This window comes from Chionomys nivalis, chromosome 4, assembly GCF_950005125.1.
Source record: "Chionomys nivalis chromosome 4, mChiNiv1.1, whole genome shotgun sequence".
Classification (NCBI taxonomy): Eukaryota; Metazoa; Chordata; class Mammalia; order Rodentia; family Cricetidae; genus Chionomys; species Chionomys nivalis.
The window spans coordinates 8459733-8475821 of NC_080089.1; the positions used below are offsets into that span (position 1 = coordinate 8459733).

The 16089-nt window shown below is 41.8% G+C and overlaps 1 protein-coding gene and 1 pseudogene across 1 annotated transcript; both read left to right on the forward strand.

Moving 5' to 3' along the window:
• The first annotated feature begins 1304 nt into the window (after nt 1-1304).
• On the forward strand, nt 1305-1438 carry LOC130874042 (small nucleolar RNA U3; annotated as a pseudogene).
• A 1314-nt stretch (nt 1439-2752) lies between these two features.
• Nucleotides 2753-12371, forward strand: LOC130873697 (interstitial collagenase A-like). Its single transcript, XM_057768597.1, has 10 exons — nt 2753-2863; nt 3417-3658; nt 3760-3908; nt 4108-4233; nt 5247-5405; nt 5501-5618; nt 9357-9490; nt 11319-11481; nt 11971-12074; nt 12271-12371. Exons 1-10 carry the CDS (start codon nt 2765-2767, stop codon nt 12369-12371), a joined length of 1395 nt encoding a protein of 464 aa, XP_057624580.1. The 5' UTR covers nt 2753-2764.
• Nucleotides 12372-16089: the final 3718 nt, after the last annotated feature.

Genomic DNA, 16089 nt, shown 5'->3' on the forward strand with positions numbered 1-16089 from the left:
TGAAACACTCAGTTCTAACTGGGATGTCTCCATCAAGTTCCCCCTCAGGGCTCAGGGAGCTATGCGGAAGAATAGGCAAAAAGACTGTGAAAGCCAGAGGGAAGGGATGACAGCAGGAAACAACGCCTCCCAGACTCAAGAGGAGAGACTTCCGGCATGCACAGGGCCGTCACGGGTCCAACACAGGTGGGATCCCAATGCTACAATAGAGAAGTGGACACTAGCTTCCATCCCAACCAAGATACTACCTCCAACTGATGAGTACTCTCAAAGGAAAAGCTAGTTTCTCCAAGGAAGTCTCACCGAGGACACATGCCCAGCAGTAGATAACAAACACAAGATGAACTCAATGGTCCCTTATTGGTCTCTTGCTTATATATACTATGATTTTCAATTTTATATTTCTATGAGTCTTGTATGTGTGTTAGTATCTTATGCTATTTGTTTCACTGTCTTTCTTTTTTTCTGTTAGTTTGTTCATTTTGTTTTAGCCTAACTTATCCTTTTTATTCTTCTGTCTTTTTTTTGAGAGAGAGAAAGAGACAGAGACAGAGTGGGGGAGAGGAGTTGGAAGGCTGGGGTAGAGGGGAGGATATGAGGGACAAGAACCCGTGTTCAAGATATATTGTATAGAAATAACTATTTTAAATAGAATATAAAAAGAGCACTTGAGGTGTGTGGGCTTCCTGTGAACTTGTGCAGCTTCGTCTGCCCCTCTCTCCTGATGACTCTGTTCTCCCCGCTTTCCTTTCTGTGTTGCACTTGTTCCCCTGACGTCTTTGTTATGCCCCCTGCCCTCCCTCTGATGCCCGTGAAGAGGGCTGCTGCCTGTGTGAGGCCTTCCTCCAGTTTCCTCCTATGCTATTTGACTTACATATTACTCCTCTTAAATGAGGAAGCTGTGGTTAGATGACTAGAGAGGAAATGAGTGCTTTCAAATTAATCCAAGGTCTGTTAAAGCATTATTGAATAAGTGATGGTTATGCAGTGAGATCAGATATCCACACGGTGAAAACAGTCCTGAGACCACTGACTTTGGAGCAATGGGGAAGGTGGGGGACACCGTGAGTACTCAACTGTGGGAGTGGAAGTCAGTTCTTCTCAGTGTTGTACGCTACTGAGCTTCTTTCAAAATGGGACAGGACAGGAGGAGGGACCTACAGAGACAGATAACCTTGTCTCTGATGGGGATATGGATATCATGAGTCAGCACCCACTTCAACTTTATATGAAACATGAGTTTTTGAGTGCACAGCTTTCATACACAGCGATGCATGCATTTTACTGTTCAAGAGAAACTCCGTAAGACTATACTTTCAGGGATCATTTCTATAGTTCGTTACTAGAGAAACTCCGTGAGACTTTCTGAATGGATGAACATATAAATATAAGCATGAATGTGTGTGTGTGTGTGTGTGTGTGTGTGTGTGTGTACAGTATAAACACATGTCACCCAAAGGAACAAGGATAATTAAAATGCAAGAGCCCAGAATCACACTTGGTCTCTAAGCAGCCCATTCTACCTGCTGTGTTTAAACAGGTTTCAAAGATGGGTCTTGTTTGTCCTATGAGGCTCATGAACAAGGTCTATTTAGCTCTTCATACATCATCTCCCAGCCTGGAGGAGAGTTCTTCTTGGGCAAAGTTCTTGTAGCCTACGCCTCAATAAAGATAAAGAGAAGCCATGGCGCTGTTGCAGTCTCATAGCAGAGAGTTTATCAAAGTCAGCAGGGAGCTACAGGAACCCAGGAGAGCCAGTAAATATTGGAGGGCCTTGAGTTCAAATAGCATGGGTGCAAAACATCATCCGTCACTCGGGGGTCAGTAATCCCCTCTTTCCTGGGGGCAAGGTGTGTGCACACATCAGGAGAACTGAGTAGCAAACTCTACTCTGTATAAAGGCCAGTGAGGGCTGTGGGGTTGGCTCAGGGAAAGAGTTTACTGTGCAAGGGAAGAGGGGTTGATTTTGGTCCCAGAAATTCCTGTGGAAAAAGTGAGACGTGATAATGTGTATCTGTAATCATAGCAATGGGAGTATGTGACCTTCTAGGTGAACTCAGAACAATAGGAGACCTTTTCCAAAAACTCACACACCATGCACATACATACACACATATAACACACACATATATACATGAACATATACACCATACACAGATATACACACATACCAAACACATACACTACAAACATACATACACACAAGCACAAACACACATCACACAAAACACACACATATACACACCACACACATACCACACATATACACACATACCACATATACACACCGCACATATACACATATATATACATACCACACATAAAACACGTGTACCACATATAACACATATACAAAGCACACACACATCATATACAACACATACACACACACACACACACAGAGCCTTTGGGTATGCTTTGCCTATGTGTTTTATAGGCCTGACCCTTTCTCAAATAATATGAACATGAATTGGAAAAACAACTGTTTAATTGGTGAAGATCATCTCTTTCACAAATGTCCTCTTTGATATAATTCTGGGATTATCACACCAAACCAGCCCAAACAATCTGCTAGGTGTCACAGTCTCTGGTTTCCCAGGCTCTTCGCTGCCGATGAAGAGGATGTTGTGAATCATGAGTCACACAGCCTCTGGCTTTCTAGAAGTGCGAGAATTCCCTATATAAAGATGGAGCTTCCTCGGTAGGATACTGGAGCAGGCAGGCAGGGGACCGCTGCTGATCTTGCCCAGAAAAGAGGGACATCATGCCTCGCCTTCCTTTGCTGTTGCTTCTCTGGGGCACCAGCACTTATGCCTTCCCTGTGTTCCAAGAAGGACACAGACAAGATGTGGAGACTGTCTGGGTAAATGGATGCAACATTACTCATGGCGGGAATGCGAGTCTTGACTTTGTGTCTTTCTTGTATAGCGTGGTGGCTATACTAGAAGATGGATTTCCTTCTGAGAGAAATGCCATTTGCCAGAAATGGAACCTTCTAAAAATGTATCTACCAAGTCTAGCTGGATACCTCCTTTCTGGCTGGAGGGGAGGGAACCCAAGGAAGGGAAGGCAGCTCCCTCTACAAAGGTGGATTTGCAAGAGCGCAAACCTCACCTACAAATCTTGTTCTAACAGTAAAGCCGAATCAAAAGTTTGAAAGTAATTCTCTAGTTTGTCTAAAACTTTCATTTTTTTTAAAAAAAAGGAGGACCACTTTCCATTTAGTATTTCAATAACTTTAAATATTTATGTGTTTCTAACTATGTGTATGACTGAGTGTATGTATGGTGTGTCTGCCCACCTCAGTAGTAGAAGCCAGTATCTTCTGAGCCTGGGTTCCCTGCAAGCAGGAAGTGCTCTTAACTGCTGAGACCTCTCTCCAGACCTACTGGTTCATTAATTTTATATTTTATCAGAAATACCTGGAAAACTACTACAACTTGGGCAATGACACAGAAGTTAAAAACCTGAGTGGCAAGGAGTTGATGGCTGAAAAGCTGAAGGAAATGCAGCAAATATTTGGGTTGAAAGTGACTGGAAAGTCAGATCCTGAAACCCTGAGAGTGATGAGTAACCCCAGGTGTGGGGAGTCTGATGTGACGCCGGAAGCCATTATTTCCAACAATCCGCGCTGGACAAAAACACATCTGACATACAGGTAACTAGACCGCATATGAAAATCAAAATTGGGCCATTACTCCCCCATTAGAATAGAAGGAAACAAAACCCAATGTATCACCATCTTATTTCTTTTCTTAGTATTTTAAACTACACACCACTTTTGCCAAGAGCAGTTGTGGACCAGTCCATAGCAAAAGCCTTCAGAGTCTGGAGTGATGTGACCCCACTGACATTCTCCAGGGTCTTTGATGAGGAAGGAGACATTGTGCTGGCCTTCTATCGTGGAGGTAAGTTCTTCAACCTTGGCTTGCCCCTTGATAATCTCTGCTTTGCATGGCAGTTGCTTGTTAAGAGCATTGTTGATTTTATGGGGTTGAGGAGTAAAATAACATCACACTGACTGGAAGTCTGCTGGCAGCTCAGCAAAGCACTGAGCTAACCAATATGAGAATCAATGAGCCTTTTGTTGAATTTTGTTTCTTGCAGACCATGGCGACAACAAACCTTTCGATGGGCCTTACTATCGTCTTGCTCATGCTTTCTATCCAGGCCCAGGGATTGGGGGCGACGTTCACTTTGATCTTGATAAGAGGTGGACTGACACCAGTGAAAGTGAGTCTGCTGAGCTGCTCCGCTCAGTTCATTGGGCCTCTTCCAGTGCACGGCAATGCTGGTTGATTTAATGCATTAATGGAGTAGGCAATCTATCACCACTCTTAGAATTAGTATCACGTTGAGAAACATGAGGCAGGTGACTTTTTTTTTTTTTTTTTTGATTATTTCAAGACAGGGTTTCTCTGTGGTTTTGGAGCCTGTCCTGGAACTAGCTCTTATAGACCAGGCTGGTCTTGAACTCACAGAGATCTGCCTGCCTCTGCCTCCCGAGTGCTGGGATTAAAGGCGTGCGCCACCACCGCCCGGCTAGGAGTGACTTCTGATCACATATCATCTCCCTGGTGACAAATAGGTCACTCTAAAACTTCTCTTAAGAAATTCTGAGGGCTGGTGAGATGCAACTCCTGAAAACCTGTTTGATTCTTGAAACTCTTTGGTAGGCAGGAGAAAGCCAAATCTTCTTCATCATTCTCTGCCCTCCACACAGGCATCCTCTGCACACTCTGTGCTTGCACCCGTGTGCACGCACAACAGACAAGCAAACAACCTTCTTTTAAAAAGAAAGAGAGATAAAGGTTCAATGTTTTACTCATGGTCCTGGAATGTTCTTACAAGAAAGATGCAATGCACTTGACAAACTTGCTACTAAACTTGGAAAACAAAATGAGAAAACAGTTGTTTGTGTATTTCAATTTTCCTAGCCCTAAGCATTTATCAGCCCTAAGAAAAGTAGAAACTGTCAGAGTTTCATTGCTCCTCTGCAAAGGAAATTGGCCCAGCTCATTGTTAACATGGACTTACCGATCTCATCCTGAGTGTACACTCTCCTGTGCCTTCTTATAGTTAAAGTGGGCATGCTCCTACCACCAGAAAAGGGCAGTATAAACACATGCGGATTTTAAAAAGGGACTAAGAAGATACGGATATTCATCCTGAAAGATTATCTCCTTACTAAATACCTCAAAACAGTATAATTTTTAGTAATTGGAAACGGATCTTTCTCCTTCCAGAGTTCAACTTGTTCTATGTTACCGCTCATGAACTGGGCCACTCCCTTGGACTCACTCATTCCAGTGATATAGGGGCACTAATGTTCCCCAGCTATACACGGTATGTTAACGACTTTGTGCTAAACCAGGAAGATATTAATCGCATTCAGGCTTTGTACGGTAAGTGAAGCAGCCATTAGCTGTTAAAGGCACTTCATTCTTCACGTGGGCTCTGGAACCATGGAAAGTAACTCCAGGTCTCTCATATTCTTTAGGACCTTCTCCAAATCCCATCAAGCAAACAGGTGCTACAATCCCCAGACTGTGTGATAGTGCTCTAAGCTTTGATGCAATAACTACATTTCGGGGAGAAGTGATATTCTTTAAGGGCAGGTAAGGTCTCCGTTTTGCTCTGGGCTCTATATTCACCATTGCAGGTCACAAATATGCCGCATATGGTAACCTAACAGTGTATGTAATTACATGGTCACAATTGATTGTGCTTCTCTTATTTTCTTTATACAACGAATAATGACGGGTTCCATATGGTTGGGTCAGTAGGTTCTGAAAAATCACACTCCTTCACCTTTGGAAATTTGTGTGGCACTTTCTGGTATCATAATAGGTAGTCCTCATGGAAGAGTTCTTCAGGTGACTTTGAGCTCAGAGCCTGTAGGCTCTCTGTGTGAAGTTCATGGTGTCTTAAGCAACAGGGACTTATCTTCCATTTCTGGGGGCAACCTGTTTAGAGATTCTCTTGGACAACCTTGACCAAGAACTCAAAAGAGTGATTCTCATGTCTGGTGTTTTTTTATTAGGTGGTCTTTGACTCTTGGATGGAGCATTGTCAGCTCATGTGGAAAAATCCTATTTAAATAGTGCATGTTTATTTATGTAAAGACAAGCATATTGTGGGGGTTTTCTTAGCAAGATAGTTAATAGTATGATTCCTTATTACCTTTTCAGATGGAATACTGTTATTTTGCCTTTCTCCCTTCTTTCTCTGTATTTATCTCCTTTCCCCCTTCCTGAATACAGCTGCCCCCTTTCCATTTTCCTCATCGAAACACTTGCACCCTACTATTTTCTCTATTGCTTCCCAACCCTTCTACCCTGGTAATGGCTCCTCTTTTACTTTCCTGATTTCCCGGTTACTCCAGGGTGTTTATTACATCTGAAGATTTGCAGTTAGGGGCCTCTGATGAGAGAGAGCATGTGCTGTTGGTTTTGCGTCAGGGTTACCTCACTCAGGATGGTCTTTTCTGGTTCCATCCACTGATCGTCAAGGTTCATAGTTGCATTTTTTCTTTATAATAATAATATTCCATATTGAACATATACTATATTTTTATTACCAACCCATCCGTTGAAGGACATTTAGGTTACTACCATTTCTTTGAGATCGTGAACAAGACAGCAAGGAGCGTGGTGAACAAGTATTTAGGGTCTATGCCCAGGAGTAATACAACTGGGTCATGTGGTGGGTTTATTTTTGTTCATTTTATAATTCTTCACACTGATTCCACAGTGGCTGCACCAGTTAGCTGTCCCTAACAACAGCAAATGAAGGTTCCCTCTTCCCCAGCCCCCATGCAGTATTTGTATATTGTTTGGTTAATCTTTGCCATTATGACTGGGTTAGGATGAAATCATAAAGGTATTTTTATTTCTATTTTCCTTATTGCTAGAAGAAATAAACTTTTTAGAGATATTTCTTAGCCATCTTTTGTTTTCTTTTGCTTCCTAGACTCATTTTAGGAGTGTTTTATCCATCCTTTTATTCAAAGAAGATGTTTATCTCTAAAGCTAAGAAGCTTATCTTGTAGAAATCAGATGGATTTTTGTTCTTTGATCCATTTAATCAACCCATGTCTTTTGATTGGGAAATTGGAATCACTGATATTTAAAGTTTTTATTGAAATGATTATATTAATTGTGGCCATGCTGCTGAATTTTTGTTGTTGTTGTGTTTTAATAATTATGGCTTCATGTTTGTCCACAGTCTCTCTCCAACCCTAGATACTGTTTCCTGTATTTTCTTTAAATTTTGCATGTTGGATAAAAAAGTTAAGTTTTTAATATTGTAGAAAGTTTTTCTTTCTCCTTCAGTTATGGTGGATAGTTTTGCTATGTGTATTAATCTAGACTAACTGCCATAATTTTTTAGAATTTGGAATGCATTGCTTCAGGCTCTTCTGGCTTTCAAAGCTTCCATTGAGAAATCTGTTATCTAAGGCTTTCCTTTATTTGTAACTTGTGCCTTTTCTCTTGCAACTTTTATGTTGCAACATAAAACAACTCAGTGATATGTGTACTTAGCTTTTAATTATGATTACTGTGGGGATTTTCTTTTTCTGGTCTTGCCTATTTGGTGGTCTGTGTGCTGCTTGTATCTGCACAGGTATGTGTTTCCTTGGTTTGAGAAAGTTTTCTTCTATGATCTTGTTAGAGATCTGGTTTATCCTGCTAACTTGAGGCTCTTCTCTCTGTCTATGCTATAATGAAGAGGGTTGGTTTTTCATGGTATCCCACATCTCCTGTGTGCTTCTTTCCTGTGTTTTATTTGTTCTAGATCCTCTCCTTCATCTTGGAGTCCTAATTCCCTGTCTTCTGCTTGTTCCACCCTAACTGTAAGGCTTCCTTTACACTTTCTAGTGGAGTTACTGGGTTTTTCAATTCCATTTTCATTTCAGCTTGAGTTTTCTTCAGTGTTTCTGTCACCTTATTTAATTTCATTCTTGAGTTTTGGATTGTCTTTGTCATTTCCATCAACTTTATGTTTGTGTTTTATTCTCTGTAAGCTCTTTATCTTTGATTTAATTGAGCATTTTCATATCTTCTTTAAACTTCTTTTATTCTTTGATTAAGATTATGATTTTTCTTTTAAATTCTGTGCCTTTGGGCTTATCTGGAAAACTCACTGGCAGACATTTCTACAGGACTGATAGGTTTTAAAGGGAAGATAATGGTTTGAGCTTTCATTTTCTATTGTTGGTGTGTTTTCAATAAGACCTGGGCATGTAGACATCTATTGATAGCTCTAGATCTGATGCAGACAGAGCAGGTTGGGGCAGAAGAGAGGTTATGAGGGAGGGTTGGGCCAAGAGTTGGGAAATGGTTGGGAGGAATGTTCAGAAGACACAGGGCTGATGTACAGGATGTTCCTCCTGTTCCAGACCTGGAGTATGGGGTAGATCTGGCTGGGAGGAAAGGTTGAATGCAGTGTTAGGGAGCCTGTAGGTTAGGGGGTAGGTAGACAGGATCATGACAGAAACCTAGAAGTTTGTGTTTCAGGCAGGGGTGGCCTGACTAGGTTGGGAGGCTGCGCATGGGTCCCAGACTAGATCTGGCAGGTTGGGGCTGTGGTGGGGGTAGGAGGAGCAGGTCAGTGAGACTCACTGGGCTAGAGCCTAGAATGTGGGAAATCTGGCTCGGTGAAGAGATTGGCTGTGGCATAGAAGGGGCCTGTAGGTGTGGCCTCATAGACTGTATTTTAAAAAGTTACCCTATATAAAGGATTTAATCTTCCACAGGTTTAGGTGTTCATGGGAGTACCCATGCACCCTCAGATATTCAGGAAGACAACCGTCACTAAGTACAGGATACTGTGTTGCCATTGGTCACCTGCTACAGCCAGCTCCTCATGGCACACCAAAACTGACTATTACATTTTAAGGCTTAAACAAATTGGCTGTGAATCACAGTTATTATGAAAATTAAAGTATACTAGAACCAGCAATAAAAGTAATTTTTAAAAAAACATTGTTTTATCATCATCTTCACTGAAATTTGTTGATAGTACTGAGGCTCAAACACGCTGGGCCAGATGTGTACTAATGATCTAGATCCCCAGTCCGATTTTCATGACCGTTTATTCCTTATATTGAGCTTGTTTATGCCATTTGTGTCTTCACATGATAGGGTTCCAGATGATATACCATTGTCACTTTTAAGATTTGCCGCAGCATGGGTGTTTCTGTGAAGAAACAAGCACATCAAACAGAAACCCTCATCCTGGCCTTTCCTTGGAAAGACAGTAGACATTTGCTGACAGCAGTTCTCCAGCGAGAAGGGGGTGGAGACTACTGGGAGACGCGCTGACAACTGTGCTCTCTCTGTCTTCTAAATCAGGTTCTACATCCGTGTGAGTAGAGCCATTCCGGAACCGGAGCTCAATTTGATAGGGATACTCTGGCCAGATCTGCCAGGGGAACTTGATGCTGTTTACGAAGCTAGTATGGCAGATGAAGCCTACTTTTTCAAAGGTAATGTTTCTGATTGTTTCTGTTTTTTTTTTATTTTTTTTATTTTATTTATTTTTTATTAATTAATTTATTTTATTGTTTCTGTTTTATAAATTAAATTTTTATTTATCTTTGGAGTGAGATAAAAGGGTCCTGGCTACACTCACTGCATGTTCTTCTGAAAATCTAAGCTCCATGATGTAAGCTCACGGAGCCTGTCAATCAGCACAGTTAAAGCTATATTGTATTTTAGCTTCATTTTGATTGAAAAGTAAATGATTAGAGATATAACATTTTTGGATTGTTAAAGAATTTGCAAACAATCACTGTGTTTTAAACTTCTTCATATTGCTGTGAGTTCTCTGAAATAAAATTAAGAGGCACGAGTTGATTCTACGAAGGATGACACAGAACAATTTTGTGTATGCAGCTTCCTACACCCATTTTAATGTGAAGCATTCCCTGGAGGGAACTAAAGTTATCACCAGGTAGACAGATGAGCCATTGCTGACTTGATTTCTTTTCTTTTTTTCTTTTTTTTTTTTTTGGTTTTTCGAGACAGGGTTTCTCTGTGGCTTTGGAGCCTGTCCTGGAACTAGCTCTTTTAGACCAGGCTAGCCTCAAACTCACAGAGATCCACCTGCCTCTGCCTCCTGAGTGCTGGGATTAAAGGCGTGCGCCACCACCGCCCGGCTATTGATTTCTTCTAGTAACAGCATGTTCCTCTGCCTTTCATCCAAGACTCTTGTCTTTTGTCAGTCTCTGAACTTTACTAGGAAAAATCAGGCATGTCCCAGTACCCTTTTCCTGATGACAACCTACCTTGAAAAACGAAATAGAGTCTCAGGTCTCACTGTGAAACTTCCTTGAGAGAATCTAAATTGTACTAAATTTCCCAGGCAATTCATTCATAGAATAATGTATGAGAAAATCAGAGTCATTGCAGATGGACCTCAACGAGTCTGTGTGATTCAGTGAGATCAAAGGATCCAGCAACTCTGACACTAAGGACAATGTCAGACACACATGTTTTCACCAACCTGTTTGCTGTAGTACAGTCATGGAGATACTTGATACAGTTACACACCCCAACAGAGAAGGGACCGCAGTTCAGACAGGCATAATACTCTGCAATGGCCTGTCTCATTTTTTTGAGTGTGTGTGTAAAACTCAATAAAAGTTTACATACACAGCATTTCAAAGCAGCTTTTCACGTGAGCTAAAATAAGTGTGTTTGTCAACAAGAGTGATCTTGCTTTCCAAACAGATCAGTTTCCTATAACACATAGTTTAGGTACTGGATGCAGACCCTGGAATCTGCATAAATTTTCATATCTACCATCTATGATGCCAGGGAACTTAGTCAGCACTGAGGTAGCCTAGAACCTCTAGTTGTCTGAGCTTTGGAAAGGAGTTTCAACTGCAATAGGGGGAGGGGGAAGATAATTCTCAAAGCTTTTTACAGAATAAAATGGCCTAGAAAGAAAAAAAAAAAAAAAAAAGCTCATATAAACAGGCTTGGTGGCTCCTGCCTTTAATTCCAGCATCTAAAAGGTTAAGAGGTCAAACCTGGTTACATAGTGATTTCTAGACCAGAATAGGTTACAAAGTGAAACTCTGTCTCAAAAACACAGCAATCAATCAATCAATCAATCAATCAATCAATCAAACATAAGGCAAACACATTTAATTGGTCTGAAATTGGATCCCAGTATCTACATTTAAGGCAGAACAGGCCACCCCCACCTTCCCTAAAACGCTCCAGTCTACAGCTAGGATGCTGCTCTTGCCTGTGAAGCTTCGCTGGAAATGTAGACAAAGAGATTCATCCGTGGCTCTTGATTGGCAGGCAATAGAGTGTGGGCTGTTCGAGAGCGGAGTGTACAGGAAGGATTCCCCACGGACATCTACAGCTACTTTGGCTTCCCTAGCAGCGTGACACACATTGATGCTGCTGTCTGTGAGGAAGAGACTGGAAAAACATACTTCTTTGTTGATGACAAGTACTGGAGGTAAAGACTGAAATCCAAATAATTTTAGGGTGCCAGTTGTCTGTACATAGAAAGATCTTAAAATGAGTTTCATATGGACTTGGTTAACTGCCTTTTTGTGAATGACATAGCCACTGAACAACCATAGCCTGGTATCACATGGTGCTGCTTATACAGGGAATCCAGTGAGCCTGTGGCGCTCTTCTGTGCTGGGAAAGATAGGACAGTAAGGGCATCCAACTTCTCGAGCTACGTTGACCTAAACTTAAATATTCATATAGCATTTTACCTTAGGGAGAGCATCTGTGTAGTTCATTGGATTTCAGAAGACCTTATCATATTTTGACATACCCAGCATTCAGCTTTTCTTCCCTCACCCAATTCACTCTCTTCTAATCTCAAGAATTAAAAATTTGTATGCAATTCACGCTGGTGTGTTTTCCACAAATATTTTAATCAATCTGCATGTGTTTTCAAAGGTCCTAATACTTCTAAGCACTTTCTGATTAGGTATGATGAATATAGTAAGACCATGGATTCAGGTTATCCCAAATTAATAGCAGACGACTTCTTTGGAGTTGGCAATAAAGTTGACGGTGTTTTCCAGAACAACGGTAAGAGTATAGACATATTTTCTCTATTTGTTATAATACCAAAAGTAACAGCATTGCTATTTAATGTAAATATAAAACCGTAAATGAAAATTAGAATACAAATGTAAAAACTGTATATACTGAAGTCATGCAAAATTGAGTCAAAAGCTGGAAACTACATGTATAATATAATGAATATGTTTCATTTTATTTTTAGGATATTTTTATTTCTTTCACCAGTCAACTCAATACAGATTTAACCTCCAAACGAGAGTGGTTGATGCTATCCGTCATTCTAACACCTGGTTCAACTGCTAAGAATATGGCAACCTGTCCTGTCACCAAGTTAATGAAAATACATACTGCATAATTATAAAGGAGATAGTTTTCTGAAGAGCCAAGTATTTTTATATTTGATTTACCTCCTTGAATTGTTGATACACAGAGCTACTAAGTAAAAATTTATTTATATTTCATCTTGTATATTTTTATAATTTCTAGTATAATAATTTATGAATTGAAACAGTTTAGTGCCACAACTGACAAACCAAGAAGGCCAAGTTCATGGTGGAGAAGTCACTGAAGGAGGCCGTTTGTGCTCTCTGACATTGATCCTAGGTCTCTCCTTTCAAGAGTGGAGGGTTGGCAGACAAGCTCTCCCCAGAAAAAAAAAAATGCCTTTTGAACACACAAGAAAAATCAACTGGTGCTTCGGGTTTGGTTTTTAAAACAGTGCTGACAGCCCAGGCTGGGGTAGGAACTCTTCTTCACACCTCTTCTACTGCTGGCTCCCAAATGCTGGGATACAGGCAAGCCCAACATGCCCAGCCAAAACATGGTTCATGTGCAAAATAAAGATTTGATACTTAGACTGAAGCCACTTCTGTATCTAACGCTTTATCATTTCTTTACGATGCTTTCTATTTCATTATGCTGCTATAGCTGACAGCAAAGCCTCACTTAGAAATGCTATTGCTTTCAAATTTGAAGTGGAAAACAAACTGTTAAGAGGATTTCTCAAGACCAGCCTCTCCATTGATGCAAATAATTCCAATCGGACCAAATTAAAACGAATAAAAGATGCGCACGTTTAATGCAGAACTCCCAGGTGGTCCGGGAAAGCATAGTGAGGGAAAGAGAACGGGAGAACACGGGAAACCCGGAGACAACATGTTTCTTTTCTGGGCAGCAGCCTCAATAGCCTGTGGGAGTGGTTCTGACCCTCCATGGGGAGGTGCCGCTGCTTGACAGGCTTTTCTGGAGGTGGAGTCCGGACCTAGGGGCTTGAAATGGAGCTTCTTGCTCCATTCCTGCTCCATTGGCGCTCCAAGGATGGGTGCCAGGGACTTCGGTGATGCTTTCACCCAAACATCCCAGACTTCTTGGATATAGGGGTGTCAGGGGACTGGGGTCTCACTGTTGATCAAACACAAACAATACAAAAAGTATTCATAAGAAGTTAGTCTATCCTAATTTTTCAAATTTCTCCATTCATTTGGAGAATGAATCTCTAGCAGGATACACTTCATAATCATGTCCTAGTCCATATTATTTATCATCAAGCACGAAGGCAGAGGGCTCAGAGCAGGTCTTAAAGACTGGGCTATGATGGGTGGCAGGGCTACAAGGCTGGATAAGAAAGAAGTTACTGAAATGGGTACCTATAACTTGGGACTTGGTATTCCAGAAAGGAACCCAGGAACTTTTCCATGGTGCTGCTTGCCTGGCACCTCACATTGTGCACACAATAGTACATGCTAGAAAGATGAAAACTTCCCGTCTCACAGTGTGGAGTCAGCCGCCACAGGGAGACTGGGGCATCGCGGAACTGACTGCATGGACATGAAGCACTCTGCACTAGACTCTGGTCCTTAGGAAAGCCCACTGGGCCCTTTTCCCTAAGACTATAAGATATGTGTGAGTGTGGGTGCAGACAGTGTCCTCTTCAGTGTTCTGTTGCTGAGAAGAGACACCATGACCACTTCAGCTCTTATACAGGATATCAAGGCTTACTTCGGGGTTAAGCTCATTAAACCTCTCAGGGTCCAGAAAGATTCACTAGGGCAGACGAAAACTGGCTCATTGGATCTAAGGGTAAAATGAAATAAATCAACTCATCTACATTACTGCTACATGTGCTTTATTCCTTGAAGCATGGGGCATAAGGTATAAGATTTAATGCAAAGCATAAGGGTAAGAAAGGGGTGATCTCCACAAAGCTCTCAGTCTGTACGGGCACACAGGCAAGCTAGCAGTCCCACAGGCGGTAACAACGGTAGCAAGCATGCATTTTCACAGAGTCACAGTGTGGATCTGCTACCTTGCATCTCAGAGTGGGTGTGACTGAAGTTCCCCTGTGGCTGGGAACACAGCCTTGGCAGCTGTGCTAGCCTGTGGGCTTGATTTGTATTAGCATCTAGCTGGTTGAGTTAAAAGGAATCTCTTCTGGGGTTCTTGCTTTTGACTCCAGCAGGGTGCCCAAGTGAGAATTTTTCTCTTTGAAGCTAGTTTTAATGACTCAGGCCTCTTTCCCATATAAACAACTAATTTCCTGGGCTATGACACTATGTTAGTTGAAACCAAGGTGAAGGATAATACAGAATATTAGTAGTCTGCTAAGTCAAAGCAGACGACCAGTAGATTACACCTTCCTGGGTCAGCTGTTAGAGCCGACAACCACCTCCCTTTCGGGCTCCTTTCTTTTCAGTGAGTGAATGTAGGGCTTCCTGTTATGGGGAGGTATCCGGTTGCTGAACAGTGAAAGTCAGGTTTATACACTGCTGGGATACTATAGAAGAGAAAAATGCCGTGATTTCAAGATTTCTACAGAACTGACGGTGACTTATCGAAAGGACAGATGTTTTCCCTTAGCTCTGTGAAAGCATGTTACTCCATGCGGACGTGGACATAGACATATACACTTCCCATGAATTAGCCCAATGGCTCTGTCAGCTGCCCATTTCCTGCATGATACTGTGGGGTCCCACAAAAGGAAAACCTTTAATTGGGGCTGGCTTCTACCTTAAGAAATTTAGTCCATTATTATCCTGGCGGGACATGGCAGCGTGCAGTCAGATGGTGCTGGTGAAGGAGCTGAGAGTCCTGCATCTTAATCTGCAGGCAGCAGAAGGAGACTCTGTCACATTGGCCAGGTTTGAGCTTATAAGACCTCAGAGCCTGGCTCCACAGTGAGACACCTCCTCCAACAAAGCTATGCTCTTAAAAGTGCTGCTCCCTATGGGTCAAGCACTCACACACTGGGCTATGGGAGCCATCCCTATTCAAACCACCAGAGAGAGAAACCTCAGCTTTTATTCCTTATGTGGAATCCAACTTTCTTTTTCCCCACCCCCTTTCTTTCTTGAGACAGCATCTCTCAATGGCCTGGAACTCACTGGACTGTCCGAGCAGGCTGGCCATTGAAGCCCAGAGATTCCCCACCTCTTCCTGTGCTGGAATTACAACCACAACCACCTTCTGTTTTAACATTGCAACTGAAGTTTGCAACCCCCACATTACTCTTTTGATCAACATGTAAATTGTGGCTAGCTAGCCGTCCTTGAATTAATTCCTCCATTCTTATGATTCTAATCTCAATTTTCTTCGGTTGTTATGCCAATTAAAAATAGCACATACTTAAAATCTCATATATAGAAGCTCTGTTCTAGGAATTGGACCTTTCCTTAATTAATGGCATATGCCTGCTTGCTTTATTGTAAAAAATATACAGTAAAATTGATAGATAATAGTGTACTTAATAACAAAGAGGACTCCATAGCCCCAAGCCATTAATCTCCTCCAGGTGTGGTGGCTTAGAGTAAGTTTATCCATCCAAATCAGTCCTGGAAGTCACGTCCTTGCACAGTTAGTCAACTAGTCACAGCCGTAGCTCTTGGGCACACAGGAACCATAGCAGGGTGTGCCAACTCTAACAAAGGCATGACTCAAAGGAGCACAGGGCATCTCAGAACTTGTCAAGTCAGGCATCTGCCCGGCCAACAAGCTCTTTCTGTGAAAGACACAAGAACAAAAGGTA

What these genes read in the sequence shown, in the direction of transcription:
- LOC130873697 (XM_057768597.1), top strand. Translation starts at nt 2,765, where the DNA reads ATGCCTCGCCTTCCTTTGCTGTTGCTTCTCTGGGGCACCAGCACTTAT. An exon ending in GCTGGCCTTCTATCGTGGAG is followed by an intron (nt 3,909 to 4,107) that starts GTAAGTTCTTCA and finishes TGTTTCTTGCAG; the next exon opens with ACCATGGCGACAACAAACCT. An exon ending in GTTGATGACAAGTACTGGAG is followed by an intron (nt 11,482 to 11,970) that starts GTAAAGACTGAA and finishes CTTTCTGATTAG; the next exon opens with GTATGATGAATATAGTAAGA.